The sequence below is a fragment of the Rhamphochromis sp. 'chilingali' genome, assembly GCF_963969265.1.
Source record: "Rhamphochromis sp. 'chilingali' genome assembly, chromosome: 7".
Classification (NCBI taxonomy): Eukaryota; Metazoa; Chordata; class Actinopteri; order Cichliformes; family Cichlidae; genus Rhamphochromis; species Rhamphochromis sp. 'chilingali'.
This window is the reverse complement of record NC_137934.1, coordinates 23,569,003-23,595,701: the sequence shown is the minus strand read 5'-3', so window position 1 is coordinate 23,595,701 and position 26,699 is coordinate 23,569,003. Positions and strand designations below refer to the sequence as shown.

Sequence of the window (26,699 nt, the reverse complement as noted above, 5' to 3'; positions counted from 1 at the left end):
GCTGTGGCTACAACTGTAGCTTGCCTCCACCAGTGTATGAATGTGAGAGTGAATGAATAGTGGTATTGTAAAGTGCTTTGGGTGCCTTGAAAAGCGCTATATAAATCCAATCCATTATCATTATTATTATTATTATTATTATTATTACAACGGCAGGGAATCAAATCCCGCAGTGCCAGACGTGTTCCGCTGTTGAAGCCAGTGCATAGCCAGTGCATGTCCAGGCCCGTCTGAAGTTTGCCAGAGAGCACATGGATGATACAGCAGAGGATTGGGAGAATGTCATGTGGTCAGATGAAACCAAAGTAGAACTTTTTGGTATAAACTCAACTCGTCGTGTTTGGAGGACGAAGAATACGAAGTTGCATCCCAAGAACACCATACCTACTGTGAAGCATGGGGGTGGAAACATCATGCTATGGGGCTGTTTTTCTGCCAAGGGGACAGGACGACTGATCCGTGTTAAGGACAGAATGAATGGGGCCATGTATCGTGAGATTTTGAGCCAAAACCTCCTTCCATCAGTGAGAACTTTAATAATAATAATAATAATAATAATAATGGATTGCATTTATATAGCGCTTTTTCGAGAACCTCAAAGCGCTTTACAATTCCACTATTCATTCACTCTCACATTCACACACTGGTGGAGGCAAGCTACAGTTGTAGCCACAGCTGCCCTGGGGCAGACTGACAGAAGCGAGGCTGCCATATCGCGCCATCGGCCCCTCTGGCCAACACCAGTAGGCAAGTAGGGTAAAGTGTCTTGCCCAAGGACACAACGACCCGGACAGAGAGCCCAGGGATCGAACCGGCGACCTTCCGGTTACAGATGCGATTCCCAACCCCCTGAGCCACGGTCACCCTACTTTGAAGATGAAACGAGGCTGGGTCTTCCAACATGACAATGATCCAAAACACACTGCCCGGGCAACAAAGGAGTGGCTCCGTAAGAAGCATTTGAAAGTCCTGGAGTGTCCTAGCCAGTCTCCAGACCTCAACCCCATAGAAAATCTGTGGCGGGAGTTGAAAGTCCGTGTTGCTTGGCGACAGCCCCAAAACACCACTGCTCTCGAGAAGATCTGCATGGAGGAATGGGCCAAAATACCAGCTACTGTGTGTGCAAACCTAGTAAAGACCTATAGTAAACGTTTGACCTCTGTTATTGCCAACAAAGGTTATGTTACAAAGTATTGAGTTGTATTTTTGTTATTGACCAAATACTTATTTTCCACCCTGATTTACGAATAAATTCTTTACAAATCCTACCATGTGGATTCATGGATTTTTTTTTTTTTTTTTTCACATTCTGTCTCTCACAGTTGAAGTGTACCTCTGGTGCAAATTACTGACCTCTGTCATCATTTTAGGTGGGGGAACTTGCACAATCGGTGGCTGACTAAATACTTTTTTGCCCCACTGTACAGTAATGGACTTCTATACATTTTACATCGGATTAAAACTTTGGGTGTAAGATTCAGATAATTATTTATTAAAAGCTAGACATTTTAAATGAGAATAAGAAAGAAAAGTTTTTCTTTGTACCCCCCTTTTCCCTGTTAAAGCCCTACCTGCCCCCCTGGCAAAACTGTGCTAGACCCGCCCCTGCACAGTTACCAGCCGTCAGCTGCGTAAAAAAGGATCCTGGTGTAGAAATTAGGGCTGTACGATATAACAATATATATCGGATGACGATATAAAAACGTCTATCGTTTCATTTACGCTATTGTTTATTTCGTGTCTCAAAATAAACAGTTTACGGCAATATTTTTTCATTATTTTGATGGTCACTGTAGTTAATTTCTTAACGTTCTCTCTTTCTCTTACATTTAATATAACCACACTACAGACAGACAAGCGTTTGTTTTTATTCGTTGTCGTTAGCAACAACGATGGTAAAACCACTGCATGTCCGCTTGTTCCACATAAACCTTTCACAATAAAGCTCAAGATCCTGTTGAGACTTTTCAAAATAAACTGAATCACGTGAAAGATGCACAGTGTTTACAGATGAGAAGCAAAAAAGAGCCGTCAGGTGCTAAAAAATAAACCTTAGACTCAAACGTTAAAACAGGCTTTTCCTCGCAGCACGCTGTGTAATAAATACACACAAAGAAAACGGCGGCCGTTACAACTTATGTCTAAAAATGTATAGTTTCATGCATCAGTTAAAACACTCGACTCCAGGTACGCGACGCCCAGCTGGAAACACTTCACGCAATTTGAGCTGCCAGAGATTCACAGAATTTAGAGAAAATGTTACATTTTTGTGATTTATATCGTTATCGGACAATAGATGTCTTAATATCGGGATATGAGATTTTGGTCATATCGCACAGCCCTAGTAGAAAGTAATATTAAATAATTCTAATTTTTGTTTCTGTTGTTTAGCTGCTGGTTTCCTCTTTCTGGTGCAAAATGGGCCAAAAACTAACAAGGGAGACGGGAGTCGCAACAGAAAAGCCGATCAGCCAATCATTGATCAGTTTCATGATTGAAGTAGCAACAGGAGAGGGGGAGAGAAGAGGCAGTCGCTCCATATATTGGTTGTTAAGCTTAACGTGGGAATGCTTTACAAACATTCTGAGATGTTTGTAAAGCACACTTGCTTTACTTCTCTCTGGGATAACTTTCTCGGAGATGAAATGCTGGTTTGGTAGTGAGGCTCCAAATGCTCAACCAGACCGGCGACAGGTCTCGCACGCCACAGCCGCTCTATCACTTGACGCATACTGCTCGGACTTGCTAAGGTTATGAGCTGAGTTATGCCATGTCGCAAGTTTTGTGAGGCGCTTTCGTGATATTTAATGGATTGGATTAAATTTTTTATTTCTCTCCGATATCCGATCCAGTAATTTAGGTCAGTATCGGACCGATACCGATATGTAATATCGGATCGTTCCATCCCTAGTTGATAGTCCAATAATCTCACACTTGACATTAGAATTCCACCTTTAATGGACAGCTTCCTTTTACAACAACCGAAAAGCCCACACACAAAACTTCTGCCCCCTTTTCCCAAATGTGTGCAGCCATGCCTCCCCCAGGACACTTGCGCAGTAAGTTACATACATCCTAACAGAATGATGCATCGTAGTGATGCTCTTAGTTGTTAGTGTGTTACTAATTACTTATTGTTCTTTTCTTATTGTATTTAAGACAATGTGACTAAGACAATAAATTAAGAGGCGTCCCCACTACAGTCTAAAGGTAAGGGAACAACATGCAGGGAGTGGCAGTGCTAGCTGGTTGGTAGCTGAGCTTTGAAAATAAGAACAAGAAGATTGTCCAGTAATATTTTCATTGCTTTGTCTCAGATGGATTAAAAAATACAAATAAAATGCAGGATATCTGGTGGGACATGCTTATCTAGGGCTGGGCGATATAGACCAAAATTCACATCTCGATATTTTTTAGCTGGATGGTGATATATAATTAGGGCTGCCACAAGCGATTATTTTGATAGTCGACTAGTCACCGGTTATTTTTGCGATTAGTCGACTAATCAGATCATGCATCTATTGGATGTAAAAAGTACAGCTTATTGCATCAGCATGCATCTGCGCTTATATAACTATCATTAGCTTACAGCTTGAAGTGTTTAAGGTATGTGCTAACTAAAAATAAAGAGCAGATGATAGTTTATTAAACTTTTAATGAAATTTGCAGATTGTCTCAGTGGAGTTTAATGAACTCAGCCGTCTGCTCCTTGCTATCTAAAATATAACAGGACACTGGAGTAAATTGTCGACCATCTCACACTTCGGTTTAATCAGTTTTCTGTTTGACGTTTATTCAGCTATGTGAAAACTGTAACTTTAATCTCAGCCAAACGGATTTACTCAGGAACAAATAAAACTTTGAAAAAAGCCAAACAATAACAGTTTTAAGTTATCTAAGTGCCTTATATATCATGTTTAACCTGAGTAGCAAAAGACCGTGGGGGGTTTGAAAACGATTTGTCGGGAGTCCGCTGTTCTCGCCGGCTCTAGTGAGCCTTGAACCCGGCTAGCTATCGGGTTGGTGGGTAACAGATGTCTCCGAAAACATCGCAGCACTTTTACAAATATGTGATATCTTGATAAACTGAGCAGATATTTGAAGTTTACACAGCTACATTATTGCCTGAAAATATGGTAAAAGTTTATTTTGTTACCCAGAAAGAGTAATATTAAAACTAAGTAGCTGCCGCTATTGTTGGAAACTGAAATTGGCTGAGCCGTGCTATGAATTCTGGGATAAGTTGGGCCACAAAGGATTCACCCGACCCATCCTTCATATCTGGGGGAAAGTAGGACGCATTTGTCGGCTGCATTTGCAGAAGTCTTCGAATTTGGAAAGCCTTCGTTGCGTCGCTGTAACGTAATTGAGCTTCAAATGCATCCTCCGCTGGCATCCTTGTACATGCAGTGCTGCCATCTTCTGTTTCAGACTGTTATTACACTGTTAAATCCTACTACTTATTCCTCCATCTTTCATGATCTTACAAGGCTTTAAACGGCGCGTCAACTATTAAATTTGTCGTTGACGATTTTGATAGTCGATCTAATCGTGGCAGCCCTATATGTAATATGTATTAAGGTTGTGTGGTATGTAAAAATTTTACAACCAACAATCGTCAGTCCAGTAACTAACGATATGCGATATAATCGCGAATGCGCAAGCTTTTTGATGGGCGGAGCAATGTAATAATGCACGGACTGATTTGTGCATTTAGAGTAGAGATGGCACGATACCACTTTTTTATGTCCGATACCGATATCATAAATTTGGATATCTGCCGATACCGATATGAATCCGATATAGTGTTTTTTAATCAACAAAACTTGTTTTTTTTTAATATCTTGCTGCATTTTGTATAAGTTCATACTCAAGTTTAAAACAACAACTACACTAAAGCTATTCTGTTATACCTGTATGCAAAAAAAAATGTTTCATAGTTCAGCAATACTGATCAATCTAATAAACTTAAACCTACACCATCCTCCCTATTCTGGTATTTTAAAGAGTACTTAGCATAAATATTAAGCAACCTAACTAATAGGGTTCCAACTCCCAGCAACAAAAATAAATAAATAAGAAATGGGGAAACACCCCTCACGCTCCACCTCATGATGTTTAATCGACGTAATCAACCTTAATTTGATGCAGTGTGAAAAAAAAAAAAAATGCACAGAAATCAATTATTTTTCAAGAAATATTAAATAGATTCAACATCTTTCTTCAACAAAATTGCAGACTTCACAGATGGTACCTTCCCAAAGGAAAAAGTACTATAGCTTACTAGGGTATATATATTAGACTTAATAGTTACTATATACAGTAATTGACTTCTATTCATTTTACATCAAATTAAAACTTTGGGTGTCAGATAATTATTTATTAAAAGGTAGACATTTTAAATGAGAATAAGAAAGAAAAGTATGTCTTTGTGCCCCCTTTTCCCTGTTAATGCCCTATCGGCCCCCCTGGCTAAACTTTGCTAGATCCGCCCCTGCACAGTTACCAGCGTCAGCTACGTAGAAAAAGATCCTGGTGTAGAAAGTAATATTAAATAAATTCTAACAACAGCTTATCAAGCTTAAACGTGCTGCTGTTGTTCAGCCGCTGGTTTCCTCTTTCTGGTGCAAAGTGGGCCAAAAACAAACAAAAGAGACGGACTCGCGACAGAAAAGCCGATCAGCTGATCATTAAGCAGTTTCATGATTGAAGTAGCAGCAGGAGAGGCAGTCGCTTGTTAAGCTTAACGCAGGAATGCTTTACATTCAGAGATGGACTTACACACTTGCTTTACTTCTCTCGGGATAACTTTGTCGGAGATGAAATGCCGGGTTGCTAGCGAAGCTCCAAATGCTATCCAGACCACCGACAGGTCCTACATGCCACAGCCGCTCTATCACGTGATGCATACTGCTCCGACGTGCTAACGTTCTGAGGTGAGTTACGGCGTGTTGCAAGTTTTGTGAGGTGCTTTCGTGATATTTAATGGATCGGATTACATTTTTTATTTTTCTCCGATATCCGATCCAGTAATTTAGGTCAGTATCGGACCGATACCGATACGTAATATCGGATCGGTCCATCTCTAATTTAGAGCACAGAAGAAGTCCAAACATGGATGAACTAATTGCCAAATTGCACACTGGAGGAGAAGGCGCAGATAGAAATGGACTATTACCTCAGTGTGGAGGCTGTAGACGGAGAAGATGATCCACTGGCTTGGTGGAAAATGCATGAAAAACGTTTCACATTGATGTCACACATATAGCTGTGTATACCAGCCACAAGCACACTTTAGAACGCGTTTTCAGGACCGCTGGTAATATTGTTAAACAAATTGCTAAAACCTGATAAAGTAAATGTGCTTCTCCCTGTCAAATACATTTTGGTGTATTTAATTGAGATGCACCAAATAGCAGAAAAGACTTCACTTTACACCAGAGATTTTTTTTTTTTTTTTTCATGTTCCCTGGAAGAGACGTTTTGATTTTTGACTTATGTGTTGTTAGGTCGAGGTCGACAGAAAAACACTGGACCGGCCTGTTAACACGGCTTCAGTTGTCCCGTGCTATAATACGGTTCACCTTTTGCGGCCTCGCTGTTTCACAGATTTTTTTCATGTTCTTTTGCATGTTTTTTTTTTTTTTTCTTACAGCACATTGTGTTCTGCGTCCTGATTGGCTGTAGACCAGCGGTCCCCAACCTTTTTTGCGCCACGGACCGGTTTATGCCCGACAATATTTTCATGGACCGGCCTTCAAGGTGTTGCGGATAAATACAATAAAATAAAACTAGTACCGGTACCGAAAAAAAAAAAGAAAATTTATTCATAACACACATGAAAATAACGCTGAAAACCGATAAAAACCCTGAAAACCATACATTTCACACCTGAGCCTCAACTCTCGCGGCCCGGTACCAAACGACTTACGAACCGGGGGTTGGGGACCACTGCTGTAGAAAGTTGGCTACTTCTTGGATTTCACCTATCGCGGGTTATTTTTAGAATGTAACTCCTGCTATAAACGAAGGACCACTGTATAGTGGAAAAAAATATGCCAGTTGCTCTTTTTTTCCCTCCTCACCATTGTGGTTTTTTATTTAATTAAAATGTTTCGTTCTCTTTTTTTTTTTTTTTTTTAACATAGTCAAAACTGTGATCGACCATAGGCTGACGATAGCCTCAGCCTATCGTCAATAGTTGCCCAACCTTATTATGTATCTCGATATATGTATATATATATTTTTTACCCCATATGTAAGGGTTAAAAAGACAGTTCTTAGTCAAACCCAGGGCTCTAGACTAACTATTGCCATGGTTGCGCTGGTGCGCCTAACTTTTTTTTTTTCTTTTCTTATGTGCACCAGCACAAGAGTTAGGCGCACCCAAATTTTTCAGCTGCATCGCTTAACATTGCACTTTCACATGTTCACTTTTTTTTTTTTTTTTTTTTTTTTTTTAAATTGCTGTCCATACAGACAAGATTGATTTGTAAATGATTAACTAAGAATCTTGTCAAAACAAATTTCTTTATTTGGAGCGCAGTTCTACAGGAAAGATAAGCTATTGAAAAAGTGCTTGTGCTTAAAGTGCTTTGGCAATGTTAAACTTAATGAACTGCTTGCTGCTGCCTGCCCCTGAAAGGCAGTGGAGAGAGGGGGACAGTTGGGCAGTGCATTTATCGTGACATATAATGTGTTTTCTGGATACACTGTGTTTTTTAAGTATTTCAATTCAAAGTCACAAATGCAGTATTGCTGGCCATGGTCTTTCCACACTCACGATAGTAAATGCAGTGCATCATATTCTCAGCTTTACTCTATCTTAGCCAGGGAAACTGCTCAAGCCACTGTCTTTGAAATGTATACACTTTCCCCCTTTTACTTTCAGTGCGCTCTGGCTCGGAGTCGATCGTTTGTGGCTCATTATCTGATGCCGTCTCCGGACCAGTGTTAGACATAACCTGAGAGGTTTATGGCTCCGTGTCAGAGGACTGGCTATGAATTTCAGATGGATCAGGCTTTACTTCACAAAAAAGTTATCAATCTTTCTTTTCATCTTTTCTTATTACCCACAGCTACATCCACTTCTCTCGGGCCTAGGCTACTCACTAGGGCTGGGTATCGTCACTGATTTCTATAATCCATTCGATTCTGATTCACAAGATCCCAATTCGATTCGGTCCCCGATTCGATTCCCTGTTCAATTCGATTCAGTTTTGAGTCACAAATATTATAATTCTGATCACTGATCAGTACTGACACTTGTGAGACTTCATCAGAAGTGTAAGCATCACAGCAGATGCCTCTTTGTCAAAGTAACTGAGGATAAAACACAGATAAACATGAAGGAGATTTTCCTAGCATGGCTTTTATAGCAGGTAACTGTCTTGAAAGTGCAGTAGAACAAAAACGGAAGAAAAGCATGAACTTTGAACATTACCTGATTTTGCTGAAGTAAACCAAAGCAAAGTTACATAGGCTTTATTAGAGACACAGCTGAGAGTTTTGCAATTTAGCTTCATTTTAAAAAGTTTACATTTCTTCTGCATTGAACAGCAGAATTGAGGCTTTCTTGTCAGAGGTCATTTTTGGGAAGGAAAAAAACCCAGCAGCAAACATTGCTGTAAACGTTAGACTAGTGGGTAATAAGCGAACAAATAATGCAGAAAACGGAGATTTGAGATGGGAAACTGTTCTTGAAGTGAGAGAGAGAGAGAGCTGTGCAGGAAGTGTGAGCTTTATCATGGTGGAAGCAAAACGGCAAAAGTAAGAGGGAATTGATGACGATGTTTATCAAATGTGAAGTGTAGTTTGGATCTTTTGTTGCTGGTTCAGTGAATTTTTGCTGGAGAGTGACAAAACCTGCAGCACCTAGTCACCTCTGTCTATCCCCCTGCACTGGCTGACAGGATATGTGGACCACGGCCAATCAGAGAGGTCTCCCCTGACTATCTCTGATTGGTTTAGACCACAATATGTGCATAATCTGTGGCTGTTGTTGAACACACACGGAGACAGAATTTTTTATTTATTTATTTATTTATTTTTACTCGAATGCCTGGTCGCAACTAGGATTTTTATTATTATTATTTTTATTTTTTTTAGTCGCACCATTGAGAAATTAGGTCCCATGTGTGATCAAACCAAATTGGTTGCACTCTAGAGCCCTGAGAGCTACGTGTCCCAGATATCACAAAGGGACTTTTATTAACATACAGCTGTAGATGTATATCATCTAGTACTTTGTGCAAAAAATGGGATGGCGACCTTGTCTTTAGCGATATGATAGGCCCCTGCTTTAGTCATCCTACTTCTTACTTTTTCTCTCGTATGGCACAGCACGAGTATATGAGTTTTGCAAGATGGTTTGTTTCCAGGCAAGAGGCTGGGAAGACTTTGCGCTCTGGTATACAGCACGCAGTTTCACACACTCTTCATACTGCACTTTTAGACATTGTTGTAAATGGTGGGAAAGATTAGTAGTGTGCAAACCTTTTGTCGGGACACTTTTTCTTCTTTTTCTTTTTAAGGATCATTTAAAAACTGGTGGATGTGAGTTTTTTTTCCTGTGTATTTCTATTTTTGGCACTGCTGATTTGTTAATTGTATAGTTATTTGCTTAAATGTAATCGACATTTTGTTTATCAGGTAGTCAGTCGTGGCAGGAAGAAGCAGATTTCTGTTAAATATGTTAAGCATCAGAGCCCCATTTGAGCCAGGAAGGACTCTGCTACTCCCAGGGTGTGAAATAATGTAGTTTTCTGAAAGTTTCATTTACCCACAAAGTGTCCTGCGTTGGCGTCGGTGAGACGGGGCTGTTGCCCTTGGACCGTCTCATTTTGCAATGTACAAGATTACAACTGTGGCCTAAACCCAAACCACAAGCCTTTCCTAAACCTAACCAGCAACTGAAAGTGGAAGTACAAAAAGATGAAGTGTAAAACACAAAGGTCCAAACGGGACACAGACTGTGGTCTTCAGGGTGATGTGCCTGTGAGTTTACTGCAGAATTTAATAAAAATAGAAAATAATAAAAATTATTTAACAAAAGCTTGTTTGGAAATAATTCCCACTTTAGTCTAAAACAGACGACAATTAGCAGTTTCTTGCTTGAAAGGTGATTTTTATTGATTTAAATTGTTAAAATGGGTTTTACGGCTCTTTCAAACTCTCCTGTGTTCCTGAAGTTTGATGTTTCTGCCTGAGCATCTTCCACCTGCTGATCCTAATTCATCGCCAAAGCTCGCGGCCTCGACACTGTCATGGCCAGCACTCACTCCTCTTCCTGTCCTTCATCATCTCTTTCCCTCTCCCAGTGCTGCCAGCGTCTTCCTCTTGGGAGAGGTTGGATTACGATGTAAATCCATTAGGGTGCAGATAAAAGAGGCCTGTAATGTATTCATTAGTTTTATTTAAATCCGGGCCCGTCGCGCTGCCTCTCACCGTCTTCCCTTCTCTTCTCTCTTGGGTTTCTATTCATGGAAACTCTTCCCGCTCGCTGTTTGATCCACCGCTGTGTTGGAGATAAAAGTCTCGCCGAGCCGCTGGCACATGCAGGAGGCTGATCCCTCTCTGATACTTCACTCTGAGCTCCACTCTTGTTTTTGTCTGGTTTGTTTTTGAGTTGTTTGTCTGATGAAACCGGGTTATTGGAGTACTCTGCCAACAACTGTTCACTTTGCCTTTGGCTCCGAAGCCTCACCTGGATATTAACAGAAAACTACGAGTGTTCATCTGTTTATTTTCAGCGGTGTCAGAGCATTTCAAGATTCTTCAGCGCAGAGTTTACACTGTGTACCTGAGCTTCAGAGTAATGTTAGGGAAGATGACCTGGATATGATGAAGCTAACAGTGTCAGAAACATGCTGTGCCACCCAGTTACAGCTAACCGGCCGTTACTGTAACGACCCACGTGCTGACTGTTAGTTCTGACCATGAGTGAAGTTTGTTGTGCTCAGAGCTCTTCACTCGCTAATGTTTAGAGACCTACGTTTCTGAGGTTAGCTAGTGTTGCTCACTGATGATGCTAGCAGTAGAGGAGAGGCATCCTTTGGATTTTAAATTCATCCAGAGTCTTTCACATAAAAGTCTGCAGGCTGTTTGAGGCCTCCAGAGAGTCAAGGAACATCTCAGTTTTTAAGTTATGCTACAGTCTGTTCAAACATTGAATATCAAAAGCATTTAATCTGGGAAAAGGTTACCCAGCATGTTTAAAACCCAGAGTAATTTATAAAAGACTATTGCAGAATCCAGTGAACAGGACAGGTGATTATTTAAAAGTCTGTACACCTCGTTCACAGATGGTAATCGGCTGGTTTTGTGACTAAAGCTGAATATTTTCCTTCATCCTCTTTCTGCTGCTGTGAACACAGACAGCCACATGTTGAGAAAACTGATCATGTCAAGATTTGATAACCAATGCCAGGTTAAAAACAGGTAAATGACAGCACACACCGACTGAATCTTTGAGCCAAGCTAGTGTATGCAGATGTTCTATTTTTGTCCACGTCTTGTGAACATAAAAAATATGGCCAAGTGCAGACAAACAAACATTTAATCAGAGGAAGTGAGGATCAACTGAAGCTCGTTTTTTCAGCTTTACTGTCTTGTGTTTTGAGAGAAAGCGGCAGAATTTGGTCCAGACAGAGGCTGAAACATGGAGGAAACGTGTTTTAAATGTTAAACATGGATGTGATCTGATTGATGACGCTCCCAACATGAGTGAGGAACACTTGGCAGGATGAAGAGCAGTGTTGAACAAAGCTGTGATTACGCTCCAGTAAAACAACGACAGCAGCTTCTGATTTAATCAGCCGCAGTCCCCACTGTGCGTCTCATTAGCTCGGCAGCAGCGCGCTCTGGGGCTCCTTCTCCAATGCAGTCGTCCCTGTTTTCTCTTGTTTTGTTTGGTTGCGTGCGTTTCACAAAGGCCCATTGTTGCCGCAGCAGCTGTTTTGTTTTTCCAGCGGTTACTAAGCCAGACGAAGGTACTGCAGCAGCAACACGCCAGCTCCACTCAGTCATGGATGAGGGGAGAAAATGTTGTTTCTGCAGAGAGGAGGTAGACCCCTCAGCCGTGAGCTTGTGGACAGATAAACTCCCTCCACATGTGATGGGCTGATGACTGCATTATAAAAATGATTATAGTAATTCTGAAGATTTAAAGAATATGAAGTGTTCCAGGATCTTTTAATTTTCCAACGTCTTTTAAGCAACCTCTATGATTCCCCCCCCCCCCCCCCCAAAGCACCCCAAATTGCCAGAACTTTCATTTCCTCGGACCGCAGTTTAGGAATGTTCCAGCAAACCTTCAGCTCTTTGTTATCGGTATTTCTGCCTCAGTCTGAAGGTATGCAAAGATGCATTAAAACCTGTTGTCGAGTTATCTTGTGCCAAAATACGAACTGACACATTAAAATCTAGCTGGACTTGTACATCTTTTAGTTTTTGGCTAAGGACAGAATAAAGTCTGGGAAACCTTCTTTAAACTTCCTAACATGATGACGTCTCAAGCAGCTTGAAGTTTGGGAAGTTTCCAAGGAACTAAAAGTTGGATGTGTTAAGGATGAGGGCTGCACTAAAGTTCAGTGGACCATTTTAGGTTCTAGTTGGACTTGTTTTATCCCCAATTTTGTGACAGTACCAGTTCATGACAACACCAACAAAATATTAAGGTAGAAGCTTTTAAACTTCAGCTGGAATTGTTCATTGGCCCATATTTAAGTTTCCCCTGAGGCAGTTTTAGTTTGTGGTCCAAAGCAATACTTAAACTTGAACTAGATTTTGGTGTCAAGTATAAAAAAAAAAAGAATAAAGTTCCAGAAACCTGCTTGGGTTTAAACATGTCCTCCAGCACAGTGACCTTTGTTTCTAAAGCAGGAAAAAGTCAGATCTTGTACTTCCATAGACTAAAGATGGAAAGTTTCCAAGGAACCAAAAGGCTCTTTGAGATACTTATTTATCTGTGATTCTATCTCAGTTTAAAGCCTAGAAGACATTAGTTAGCTGATGCCTTAGAAAGCTGTTTCTGTATGTTAATGTCATGAGGCAAATGCTAAATGATGTTGTACACACTGTAATTTTGAAGTGGATGGTGTTGGATTGTAGCTGGACTTGTTTGTTGTTTCATCTGTAATTTTCCTGAGAAGCACTTTAAAACTGGTGCCTAACCTTGAACTAGTTTTTGGTAACGAAAAGGAAGTGAATCAAGTTGTATAACCTTTTTCTCTATTGACTATGTGCACGTTAGCATATGCTACTTCCGGTGCGGAACCTCCTGTGGGGAGCTTTGTTTCCGGTGTCCTATTCGCGCCTGGTTTACGGTCCAAAACAAGTTGAGCAAATGAATCAAGCAGCGATTTACATTTCTCTAGATGTCTTGGGCATTTACCCAATATATCTGTAAATGATGTTCATCGACTTGTCGATATTTTTCCCCCGCGCCTCAGAGCAAAAGAGAAAAGGGATTCAAATGTTATATTTCTCAGCTGTCCCTCGTTTATCGCGGGTGTTATGTTCTAAAAATAACCAGCGATAGGTGAAATCAAGTAGCCAAATTTATTTTTTGACGGTGCAAAACGTTTGGTGGACATACAGTACTGCACTTCAGAGTCACACTGCTAGCGATCGATGCAGCGATTCTGTACTGTACAGGAGAGACGTCACGGAGGAGATCGTCTGCAGCGATCAGGACACAATGTGACGTAAAAAAACGTGCAAACTTGCACTAAAAAAATCCGTGAAACAGCGAGGTGAAAGGTGAACCGCGTTATAGCGAGGGACCACTGTAATTTTGAAGGTAAGTCACAACATACCCTTCGTAAATACTAATGTATAGAAACCGTTACCAGCAATCATTCATTTTTTGTGAGGCTTTTTTCACGGTTTGTTAACATGCTGTGTAGGTGTGTACTTGACTAGCTGATATCGACATAACTGGGGAAAGATCTGGTTTGACTATTCTTCACCTGTAGTTTGAATGCTGAACATTTGCCTGTTTAAATCATAAGACCAGTCACTATACAGAGATGTGCTTCTGAATGTGGACGATGTGTCTTCTGCTGCAGTGATGCAGTTCTGCTTGTGTTGAGTGATGTAAACAACTGATCGATCTAAACGCTTTAAACGTCAAAGTTGATCATTAGATTTTTTTATGACACAACAGCGGTGAGTGTTCCCACCTTCTGCTCTTTGTAACTTAACGCAATCTTTCCGTTTTCGAGTTTTGGACATGATTTTGGAGTATATCTTCGCAGTAGCGATTGACCGCAAAGTAAAGCTACCGGAAATGCACAACCCCACATCCGGTCTCAAACCAGGAAGTTAGCATTGTCTCGTGCACATAGTCAATTCATAGTTCCTCCATCAGATGATCTGTATTTCTAAGAAATGCAGAACTTTGACTTCCAGAGAATAAATGTGAACTTTCCAAGGAACTCTTATTCTCTTATTATATATCTCTCTCTTATAACTCTTATTTCAGTTTTGTGCTTTTACACCCCAGTCTGAAGCCCCTCAAAGAGGATTTGAAACCATCATCTCATCTTTAAACAAGTCAGACAGGCGACAGGCGGGTCCTTTTGTTTTTTGAAAAAAAAAAAGAAAAAAAGTTTGCATCGAAGAAAAGGGCGCAAGACGTCTGGGCTCCAGCTTTGGTGATATTCTTGAAACGCTTTACCTGGCAATGTTATTCTACCTGCATCCGTCTTTTATTTACAGTTTTTGGGCATTAAAGATTGACTTCCTTACAGTCTGAAGATGTTGCAGTTGTCTTTGCTACTCTGTAATGCTAAAAACTGTACCCTGCAGGAATTCAGTTCACAGCTGCTTGTAAGAAGCTTCAAAGAGGGACATTTTTAGTGTTTGTAATAAAGTTTCTCTGGTGAAGTGAAGTAGCGAGTGTTTCTGCAGTCGGGTTCATTGTGTTGCAGCAACACAGTCTTTGAGGAAAACTGGTTCTTCAAATCCACAGTGGAACGCAGAGCTGGACTCGGTTCAACCGGGATGATTAATGCATCAGGTACCAAACACAATGCAGCTCTTGTGGTGAGGGGATGTGTTGTGTGCTCGGCATTTCACTGCAGCTTTTCTCTCCCCTCTCTGCCTGGCCGGGGCCTCATTGTTCAGGGAGGGAAAAACACACCCTGAATGTTTCAGAGCTCTGAAGTCCTACCTGCTGCTTCTGCTGCTGCTGCTGCTCGTGCCGTCTCAGGACACAGCTCTTCATTTGAAGAGATACTGAAACCCTTCGGTGCCGGCCTGTCACAGCCAACGGCTCATCTGGCCGCTTTGCTTTGCTTTGTTCGCAGTGAAACCCAACCAGCTGCTGCGTTTAAAGGCTGCTGGGCAGGCTATCAGTTCAAGCTTTTGTCTTGTCTGAATGGGATTACGTGGAGAGGCCCAGCAGCTCCGTTTTTGGGTCAGTTTTTCATTCAGAAACATGAAGTTACAGGATGTGACGGTACTTTCCTTTTATGGCTCACCTGTGTGTCAGTTTACTCATCAGACTGACTCACAGTGAAAGTGTTATCCCAAATATCCAGTTAATTGATGGGAATTAATGTATAAGCCTTAAAGCTGAGGGTGAAAAATCAGCTAGGCTAGTGTGTGATCAGTGGGCTTCTTTTCATCTTTCAGTCAATTAAATCACATCAAAGTGTGAATATATGCACTGTAAGTACTGTACACTGTACTATACACAAGTCCATCACATAGAAATTGGTCAACAGGGTGTTGGAGGCAACCAGAGGTTCCAGGAATAAATATGAAGCCGCAAGAATAATCCCACTTTCCTTTCTTTCGGCTTTGTTCTAGCTTTTTCTTATCACAGCCCCTTTGCTATACGATCACTCACACCTACAATTTGTTTCCTGGAAAATTGAGCTTCTCACAAACTCAAAGTAACGTCTGAGTGAGCTTCCTCTGTGAAGACTTTCAGGATCCGGTTACAGTTTTCAAACTTCAGAGGTTCTAACTCCAGCTGTGAGTTTTCCATCAGCCTCTTTGGATCTGCTGATGTTCGATTTCAGTTTGGCCCTGAGTCTAGGGATAAAGGGGTCTGTTCTGCTCTCCATCCCTGCCTGGGCTGTGGGGGGAGGTGGTTTGAGATTGAGGTGTGGGATCTGGGTAGAGGAAAAAGAGGCTGTCCAGCTGTGATGGTAATTAAGGCAAACAAAGAGGAGAATTAGCTGCACAGCAGGAAGCCCGCCTTCCTCATAACACCTCCACATGTGTGCTTCATGTGAGGAAGACATGGTTTTTAGAGCTGTTGGACTCTGGGAGAGCACATTAAAACAGTTTTTCTTTCACAAAGCAGCCTGAAACCACAAAAAAACACTGATTATTCAAAAAAAGAAACCGTTTAATCAGGGTTTGATGGTATTGTTCGTGATTTAATCGGCTGTGGTAGAGTTCATCTGATCTCAATCTTCAGCCCAACATTGGTCATAGGTGAGTCGACCTGGACTAAACCTGACAAGCAGTAAAAACAGTGGAAAACTTTAACGATGACAACAGCTACCTAAAAATAACAGAGGACACAATCACACACTGCATTATATTATATTACCAGAAACTTTCTAAAAAGTAGTATATTTAGATTTGGTACATGGTGTCACCCCTGGGTATCCCTTTTTCATCATATTGAGGCTTTACGAAAGAGAGAGAGTGGAAAAAGTTCAGCTTATTTGGACTGATGAAGAATATTCTGTGTTTGTATGTCTGAGGCTGGAAATCAAATACCAGCCCCCTGCCTGCAAACTGTGGTTTCTACAGGCCTTCAGGCCTGCTGACAGAGATCACACATCCAAATGTTTCAGGGACATCCAGCATCCATCATTCTGTTTATGTGAGCTCCACTCCCAAGAGTCTGTGTTCACTCAGCCGCACTACCAGATATTTACAATAAAACCTCTGAAGGACGTATCCTCGGTGGTTTCTAGATAATAGCATTTATCTGCAGCTGAGATGTTCCTGTAGTTTATTTAGAAACCCTGCACAGATTAATAACAGATAACAGCCAGTAGTTTGCGCACAGCAGTGGAGAATCATGTAATGCAGGGAGGGAAGATGTTTAGGTTCTCTAAAATTTATATTGCCTGACCATCAGTCTCATTTCATGAAAATGATGGTTTAAAATGAAAAAGTCAAAACTTGTAGGTTATGTTGCTGTGTGTAAAAACCCATCTTTTACTGCACAGCTGAGAGCTGTGCTGGTTCTGCAGTAGTTTGTGGAAAACGATGAGGTGCATGTGTGAATTTCACTTGTCTCTCAATGTGTGGGCACGCTGTTTAGTGTGGAGTGATTAGTGTTTCGTGTCTTTGTGATGGTCGTTTTTCTGTGTCTTCAGCTTCATGTACTGGACTGATTGGGGCGAGATCCCAAAGATTGAGCGGGCGGGCATGGACGGGACAAATCGCTCCATGATCATCGATAAGGAGATCTACTGGCCCAACGGGTTGACGCTGGACTACAGCCAGCAGAAACTGTACTGGGCCGACGCCAAGCACAGCTTCATCCACCGCTCCAACCTGGACGGCTCCTTCAGGTATATGCAGCGCCACCTTTAGGGTTTTTGAAGCTGGGTGATGAGTTTTTTCAAAACCGTAACATGCTGTGTGTTTTCAGGGAGGTGGTGGTTAAAGGTGAGCTGCCTCACCCGTTTGCCCTCACTCTGTTTGAGGACACGCTCTTCTGGACTGACTGGACCACCCACTCCATCCACTCATGCAGAAAGCAGACAGGAGGTGGCCAGCGTGTTGTCCACTCCAACATCTTCTCTCCCATGGACATCCACGTCTTCAGCACCAAGAGACAACCCACCGGTGAGTCCAGACAGTTTCATCCCCTCCGACATGTTCACTGACTCACTCGGGTAAGAATCTGAGCTTTGAAAAGAACAAACCAGGCCTCTCTGCAGATGTGTTTAACAGCTGCATGTTTCCTCGGTCTTCACTTGTCCTCATCTGTGATCAGACAGTCCTCTTTCAGGCTGTGGAGAGCACAGAGCCCTTCAGGTGTTGAACAGAGGCACATCCTTCCAACCAGATGTGAGAATATCCAACATGTGGAGTCTGTGAAGCTCCAGCTGCAGCAAACCTCATCGGATTTATGCACAAATGTTTTTGTTGGCTCTCTGATAAAGAATCTGAAACACAGTCAGATTCCTCGTCTTGTGTATTTTTATTCTTGGGGTTAAATTATTCACAGGAAAAAAAAAAAAAGCTCTAGAAAATCCTTTAAAAACCCCAACGAGGTGTTGTGGTTTGTGCAAACAATAGCTTGGCCGTGTTAATTCAAGCCAAACAACAGCAAAGTTTCCTCACTGAGAACATGTGGCACTAATTAAAAAGCCAAGCACAGATTTGGTATCACTGTACTGTGAAAATGCTGTTTAGATTTCTGTTTTGTTCCTAAAAAGTCCTTGATTTGTTGTTGAAAAGTGCACAGGAACCTTGTTAGAGTCATTAAAACTATTTTCAGTGAAGATGATCTTATTAAAACATAAAAAGATAATTTAAAACAAGCGAGGTCTCTATATGTCAATTTCTTGTTTGTTTGTTTTTTTTAAAAGTGGACTTTTTACGTATTCAAAATGAAAAACACATTTTTACTTTTAAATGATTACAAATGCCAAACAATTGCTTGTGTTATGTCACTGTAGCGACATGCAGACCACCCAAACACACAGTTCTCTGCCTGATGTTTATCCTTTAGTGTCTGATTGTAAGAGCTGTCATCTGGAACATATGAATGATTTCCTGAGGGTCGTGCTGAGGGTAAAGTGCAGTTTTGAGGCTGTAACTTGAAGGTAACTGGATTTTTTTTTTCTTGTTTTTTTTCCTTTCGTGGCAGCAGTGAATACTCCTTGCTCCCTGAACAATGGAGGATGCTCCCACCTCTGCCTCCTCTCACCTGTCAGGCCTTTCTATCGCTGTGCCTGCCCCACTGGGGTCCAACTGCTGGAGGACGGCAAGACCTGCAGAGACGGTAAGAACGCTCTCCGCCTTCATTGTCTGTCGGTTCCTGACGCAATCTGTCAATTTTTAGCCGTTGTTTTTCAGGGTTTTGTTTTTTTTGTTGTTGTTTGTTTCTTTGTTTGTCTTTTACCTGAAGCATTTTAGTCTGGGTTTAATAGTAAAGTCAAAAGTTGGACTTTGACTAATAATAAAACAAAAACTGCAGACAAACATAAGGACAAAGAAATTGTGCTAGAGCTCAGCTACCTTAGATTGCAAAGGTGTTCCTAATGAGGTGGTTGGTGTATATTTAGGTCTATATAATCCAGAGAGTCAGATTAAACTCGCAAAATGTGCATTTTGGCTTCAGAAACACTCGAATGGAAACCGAAAAAGAGTCCAAATATTTCCTGAAGTGCGTCAGTGAGCAACGTCGATGCATGCAGATTATCTTTTATTTTCACCCAGAAAAAAGGGAAAAAGCACAAAATGCGAGCTTGTATAACTGTTTACAAGGATCCAGGCCGAGCACGCAGATTGGATTCATTAGTGTGTTTGAGCTTTTTGTTCCTGCTTGAAGAGAAGCCGGCAGATTTTCTGGTGCCAAACCTCATTAGCTTTTCCCCTAATTTAAAAACTCCTGATAATGTGCTCGCTCCCACTCTCCACCTCCTCCTCCTTCTCTTCTTCATCGTAGTCATGTACAAGCAGAAGGTGGTGCTGGGCTGACCTGTTGTTGCTATGGTAATCCGCCTCCATGAGCGGGGCCGGCCATTTGAACTGCAGCCCGACGTTTCCCCGCCCTCTGCCTCCTTTTATTTACATTTTCGGGTTCAGTAACCCTCGCCTGTAGAGCAATGGGAGTTTTGAAGGCGGGGAGGCCTTTGTGAGAGACGGGATCACATGATTTCCCTGCAGACAATGCCCCCTTTCACTGCTGGGGTTTAACCATTTCAGCCAAGGGGGGTGAGCTGAAGGGTCGATGTTTGTTACTTCTCTGAATGTTAAAGAAATGAAGTCAGGTGTTATATCAGGACTGCGAGTAAAAGTCCTTCACACAGAGCCCCAGGGTTCATTTCTGCTGTGCATGTTTTTAATTAGCTGTGTGCTAACAGAAAGAAAATCTTCACCAGGTGGATTCAGACCTGCAGTAATTCCCCTTCAGGGTTTACACTGCTCTTTATATGTAAGATATCAAAACCTTCAAATATCTTTTACATTTCTTTTAACTTTAAAGAAGGCAGACATAATGGTCTCAAACAAGGCTAAAGATTTTCACTGGACAGTTTTTACATTTCAGTTTTACTCAAGACCAAAATGATCACACTTAGTTTTAGTTCTCTGCAGTATTCGAGGTCTAAACTTGGTCCAGAGTGGATAAATTTTGTATGGGTCATATTTTCAGCTGTGGGCGGATTACCAAACGGCTTCATACTTGTTGAAAGCTGAGATGGAAAAATGGTTCAGGCTGCCACTGTAATGTGTTATTATTACGACACCATAGATGGTCTATAAAATTATCAGTAAGTATGTTGATAATTGCTGATCTCAATTTTTATGAATACTGTACTAGCCTAGGTGAAACTCTAATGCTGTGATATCTTCATTACTTTGAATCGGCATCTTTTTAAAGGTGATGCAGTAATGTAATTGTAAAAAAAACTTTGAGTGATGATGTTCTGACCCTGTTTCTAACCTATGTGTTCCTCCTCAGGTGCGACGGAGATGCTGCTGCTCGCCCGGCGAACTGACCTGAGGCGAATCTCTCTTGACATGCCAGACTTCACTGACATCATCCTGCAGGTGGACAACATCCGTCACGCCATTGCCATCGATTATGACCCGGTGGAGGGATACGTCTACTGGACCGATGACGATGTGAAGGCCATCCGCCGCTCCCTTCTGGATGGCAGTGACGCTCAGTTCGTGGTCACATCTCAAGTGGACCACCCTGACGGCATCGCCGTCGACTGGATCGCTCGGAACCTCTACTGGACCGACACTGGGACTGACCGCATCGAGGTGACCCGGCTCAATGGTACCATGCGCAAGATCCTGATCTCCGAGGACCTGGATGAGCCCAGAGCCATCGTTCTAGACCCCGTGGCTGGGTGAGTCTAACATCTGGAAGAAAATAAAGGAGAGAGTTTTGTGATCTGAATAAAGGCACAAAATATTTATAAGCATATGTCAGGATTTTAAAAATTCTCAGATGAGGCTCCAATCAAAGATTTCAAAGATCTGAATCTCATATTTGGAGTTATTGCAAACAAAACTTCAGAGTTTAATTCTGTGAAATCATTTTAAAACGTTCTTTGTAGAAGTTCAGGTGTTTGACTCCTTTAAACCAACAAGGTCAGGTTAAAGTTTTTTTCCCCTCCTGTTTTTCAGGTACATGTACTGGACCGACTGGGGTGATGTGCCGAAGATCGAGCGGGCCGACCTCGATGGGATGGAGAGAGTGGTGATGGTGAACACGTCTTTGGGTTGGCCCAACGGCCTCGCACTCGACTACGAAGAACGCAAAATCTACTGGGGAGACGCCAAGACGGACAAGATCGAGGTTTGTGTTTGAGCTCCAGATTTTACTTTGATGCTCAGAATTCTTTAGTCTTGGTGTCCTGATGGTTCTCTGATCTGCTATTCTTAAAAGTCAACCTTTATGATTTCAATCTTTTGTCAATTTTAAACAGGGTGGTGGGAACAGTTTTCACACAGGTTCTTTTAGTTTTTGTCAGCACAGAGCTTCAAGTCTTCTTATAGGGCCACTCGAAACACCACCAGCTGTCCTGTATGTAAAATAATCTGTGTTGGAGGCAGGCATGTCAAGCAAATATGTGAAAGACAAGGATATTGACTATGGACTGTTAGATCAATCCAGCCTTGTAGTTAGCAGTGCTTTTGTTCTGTTGGTTAATCTTAGCTGGTAAACAGCTGTTAGGTACATTACTGCTTTCTGTTGGTGGTAATGGTGCTTTACATGCAGGCACAGGTAAAACATGAGGAACATGGACTTCAGGTTAAACAGTTGAATAAATATTTCAGTTATTGTGAAATTATGATTCCTGTTTGTGATGTTGTAGATCTGAACATAAAATGACAGTGAAGTCGTTCTTCTCCTGACTCAACACTCATTTTGGGCTGTTTTTTGGGTTTTGTTTGAAGCATCATTATAAATTTATAGAAATTAAAAATTTCAGTAATTTCAACCTGTCAAAAAAAAAATCTAACTTCAGATTCTGCCATTAAGCCAGATTTTTGGTAATAGCCCAATATTCAAACCACCACAGCTGAACTGAACATGAAATCACCCTAAACTTGTTCAAGGAACAGTACAAGCAAATATATAACGTTCAGAATAACGTTCACTGATTGCCCTTTTAAATAATCTGGTGCTGACGTTATTTTCTACTAAAAATATTCAGAGCATAAAAAAAGCACTAGACTCTAGTGCTTTTTTTTATGCTCTGAATGTTTTTCATTGTTCACTCTAGTGACTAGAGTGAACAATGAACATTAAAATGGTTTACAGTTTTATTTTCAAATGGCCTCCTGAAGGTTTGCTGATGTTTTATTGTTTTGTTTTTTTTCCTGTGAGAGGAAACGTTGCAACTGGACGGTCTCTTCAGCTCTCTGTTCGTCGCAGAGCTGTGAAACTTTGTGCTCATGGCAGCTGTGCTCGGTGTCGACCGTCCAGCTGGGTCTGAAAGTAAAAGTCTGATCTCTTTCTCTCTGCGGTTTGCATCCTCACGCCATGCTGTCATGTTTGTAGCTGATTTTATATCTCTGGTTTTCATCTGACCCCACCTGAACCCCTTCTTAAACCCCCCCCCCCCCTCAGAGATCATGTTGATGCCTGGCAGTGCCCCGGCAGAGGGGCCTCTGCCCCCCCCCCCCCCCCCCCCCCCGGGTTTCTCCGAGGACCCAGTTTTTGCGGTGAGATCCCACATCTGGTTCCGATTGCGGCCTGCGCTCCAGCTGCGGTCGGCTCTGTTTAGAATAGACCCAGAATCTGAAACCGTCGCCGCGCTGCGGTCTCAACTCCCAAACCAGCGGAGACCTTTTGGCTGAGGCCGTCGGGCTGAGGATGGAAACTTCGTCTTATATTTATACACCACGTTCCTCCGAGGCCCAGTGTGTGGAGATGTTTTTGAAAGATGGCAGCCGGCCACGCAGGGGCTGTTCTGGGAGCAGCGAATCGCATTGCTCCACGCTGCACTGATAGGTGGAAGGACGCTATACAGATTACAGGCCTCACTGTTTTTTCTTTTCTGCAAATTCCTCACATATTTGTCTCTGTTGACACTTTGAGCCTCCCTGCATGTTTCAGAAGTGATCTTATCGAGGTGAACTCCTCTTCATGTGTTCGCCTGTTTCACCAACACTGCTGCAGTTAAAAGAATTGCCTTTAAAAATGAGTCTTGGGTTCGATGTTTTGTTTTTCTTCCTCTCACTTTACTCTTTGTGCTTTGGTCTGCTGGCTCATGAAAATGTAAAGCTTTTATTTTTCATGGTTTAATTACACAAAGAACTTTTAACAGTGTATATAAGAGAATACAGGAAAAACTGCATTAACCTGCACGTACAGCTCAGAAGTTTAATGATATTAAAAAAAACAATAACTGGGTTAAGTTAAATTTTCTCTGATAAAATATTTAGCTGAAGGATAGACACTTGAAACAGCTAAGTTATGAGTATGCAGGTTGAATTGGTGATTTAAAAGAGAAACAATTAGAAACAGTCGAACATAAATATTTAACTAATAGTAGCATATAGTTGGCTTTTGAATGTTAAACGTGCTGGATAAAAAGTTTAATTTATCTAATTTAACAAATGACTAGCTTAAAGTAAGCTAGTCAGGAGCTAAAGACAAGTGGCTTAGTGTATATCTTTTTATTTTCAAATAGCTGTACAGCACTTTGTTTGAAAGCACTTTATAAATAAAGTTATTATTATTGTTATTATTAAAAAGTTAAAAATATTTATGTATACATGAACAGATGAATCATTAAAGTCACAGATGGTTGAAATGTTAAGCTAAAAGTAATAAAGTCGTTTAGGTTGTTGGCTAAGTGTAATTAATGGTTAAATGAGCGGTGTTGAGGGTCCACATGGTTTCTGCAGTGACTCAGTCCTTATGCATCATGTTTGGTGGTGCTGATGGAGGTGTGTTGGAGCTCCTCTGATGGTGCGTCAGTGTGTGGAGGCTGTAACGTCAATTCAGTCTTTGTTTTAATCGATTGCAGCTTCATGTGTGAGTTTTTCTGTGCTTGTGTCCCGTGGAGTGGGTCTTTACAGCACTCTGTCCTGGTATTTGTCGAAGTGAGATGTCAAATTTTGTGTGAGAGCAGAAGAAGAAGAAGAGGAGGAAATGTGGCACCCATATGCTGCTGTTGTTTGTTTGCTCCGGCTGTTGCTTCTAATTAGTGGCTCTGCGATGTGCTGCCAGGACGCCTGAGCCCTTATGAGCATGCTCTGTATCCACAGTGAGTCTGCCCAACCCCCCATCTGTGCAGCACTGGCTAGAGGAAATGTTCTGTGATGGGACCTGGTCTGTTCTCTGCTCATCCCTTTGTTTTACAGGAACTTGGCGACTGCATGGACTTTCAGTTTATAGTTTGATGCTGGTTTAAACATACTGGAAATGCGGCAACCTGCATTGGAAGCAGGTTTATAAACTCTTCCTGCTGGTGTCAGCACTTTTAATACAGCAAACATCAAACTCTTATTCAAACCATAACAATTAATTTTTTTAATTTTATCCCCATTTTTCTTCCTCCTTTTTATCTTCTCCTTATTTTGTTTATATCTTCATTTTATTCTTTACTCTTTCTTATCTTCTGATTTGGAGGTTGGCTTCCTCTTTTTATTCTCACTTCTTCCTCTTTGTCTTTATGTACTTATTCCATTTTTCCACTTATTGGCTTTGTTTTCATACTCTTCCTTTATATTTCCTCTTTATTATGCTTTTCCTCTTCCCCTGATGTCTTCCTTCTCCTTCAGACTATAATTTCTTACCTTGTGTTTTCAGGTGATGAACATGGATGGGACGGGGCGACGGGTGCTGGTGGAGGACAAGCTTCCTCACATCTTTGGCTTCACCCTGCTTGGAGACTACATCTATTGGACAGACTGGCAGCGGCGCAGCATCGAGTGCGTGCACAAACGCACCGCAGTGAGAGAATTCATCATCGACCAGCTACCCGACCTCATGGGCCTCAAGGCCACGAATGTACATGAAGCTTTTGGTGAGTCCAGCTGATGATGGTCTGGTCTGCAGCAAATAAACCTCCCCATTTTCTCCCCAGATGCTAACTTTCTGCTTCACATGCTCAGGTACGAACCCGTGTGCGGATGATAATGGCGGCTGCAGTCACCTCTGTCTGTACAAGCCTCAGGGCGTGCAATGTGGCTGTCCCATCGGCCTGGAGCTTATTGCCGACATGAAGACCTGCATCGTCCCCGAGGCCTTCCTGCTCTTCTCTCGTCACACAGACATCCGCCGGATCTCCCTGGAGACCAACAGCAACAATGTTGCCATCCCGCTCACTGGTGTCAAGGAGGCTTCAGCACTCGACTTTGACGTCACCGACAATCGCATCTACTGGACCGACATCACTCTGAAGGTGGGACTCATTTTCACATACTTGTTTTTAGTCGTTCTCAGTTTTTTTTTTTTTTTTTTTTTTTTTTTCTTTCTTCCTCACGTCGTCTGAATCTTTTCTTCTGTTAGTTTTTTTTCTTCTTTCTCTCTAACACTTCCTGGTGTGAGCAGAACCTTGGTTGTGAACTAGGGGTGGGTTTCAAAAATAAATTTTAGCGTGAATAAAGCTCTATCGATTCATTAAATCCTGAATCATTTTCTAAATATAAATGTATTTGCCAGAAACGCGAGAATTTGAGGTTAAAGCTCACAAAACGATTTCAACAACCACCAAACAGCTAAAACGGCAAATGAGAGCAGGTAAACGAATTCCACACAAAGATGTAAACAAAAAGCTCGGACCCTGCGCATCAGAATGTGTGAGATGTCGGCTTTCTCACCTGACGGCATGTACATGGACACGCCATCGGTGCAAAAAAAGACAGCTCACTGATTCTGAAGCTGCAGGTTTTGTCATTCTCCAACCAAAATTCACTGAACCAGCAGCAAAAGAAGATCAAAACTACACTTCACATTTGATGAACATTGTCATAAATTCCCTCTTACTTTTGCTGTTTTGCTTCCATCATGATAAAATCACACTTCCTGGGCAGTTCTCTCTAATTGTACTTCAAGAAGTGTTTCCCATCTCAAACCACTGTTTTCTGTATTATTTGCTTGCTTATTACGCACTAGTCTACCGTTGTTTACAGTGCTGTCGGTCACTTCTTTGTTTTGTTTTGTTTTCCAAAAATGACCTCCAACAAAAAAGCCTCATTTCTGCTTTTTAATACCAAAGAAATTAAAACTAAAATTCTGCCAAACTGCAAAACGCTTGGCTGGTTCTCTTAATAAAACCTCTGTAACTTTGCTCTGCTTCAGTAGCATCAGGTAATGTCCATATGTTGATTCTTGCTTTTCTTCAGTTTTTGATCTACAGCAGAATATTTTTAAGGTTATCTGCTATAAAAAGCCAGGCCAGGAAAATCTCCTTCATGATTTTCTGTGTTTTATCCTCATTTACTTTGACACAAAGGCATCTGCTGTGATGCTCACACCTCTGATGAAGTCTTTCAAGTCTCAGTACTGATAAATG

At 41.6% G+C, this 26,699-nt stretch overlaps 1 protein-coding gene across 4 annotated transcripts in view; it reads left to right on the top strand.

Annotated features, from left to right (window-relative positions):
- The window catches only part of lrp6 (low density lipoprotein receptor-related protein 6), a 47,157-nt gene that overhangs the window by 8,511 nt on the left and 11,947 nt on the right, over nucleotides 1–26,699 (top strand). For 2 of the 4 annotated variants that reach the window (XM_080887386.1, XM_080887388.1), the window contains exons 3-9: nucleotides 17,352–17,549; nucleotides 17,630–17,826; nucleotides 18,857–18,991; nucleotides 20,675–21,071; nucleotides 21,352–21,523; nucleotides 24,992–25,208; nucleotides 25,297–25,586. In XM_080887386.1, the coding sequence (XP_080743512.1) occupies nucleotides 17,352–17,549; nucleotides 17,630–17,826; nucleotides 18,857–18,991; nucleotides 20,675–21,071; nucleotides 21,352–21,523; nucleotides 24,992–25,208; nucleotides 25,297–25,586 (1,606 nt within the window). The remainder of the gene's footprint in view (nucleotides 1–17,351; nucleotides 17,550–17,629; nucleotides 17,827–18,856; nucleotides 18,992–20,674; nucleotides 21,072–21,351; nucleotides 21,524–24,991; nucleotides 25,209–25,296; nucleotides 25,587–26,699) is intronic. The other 2 variants (XM_080887387.1, XM_080887389.1) reach the window with 1 other exon arrangement.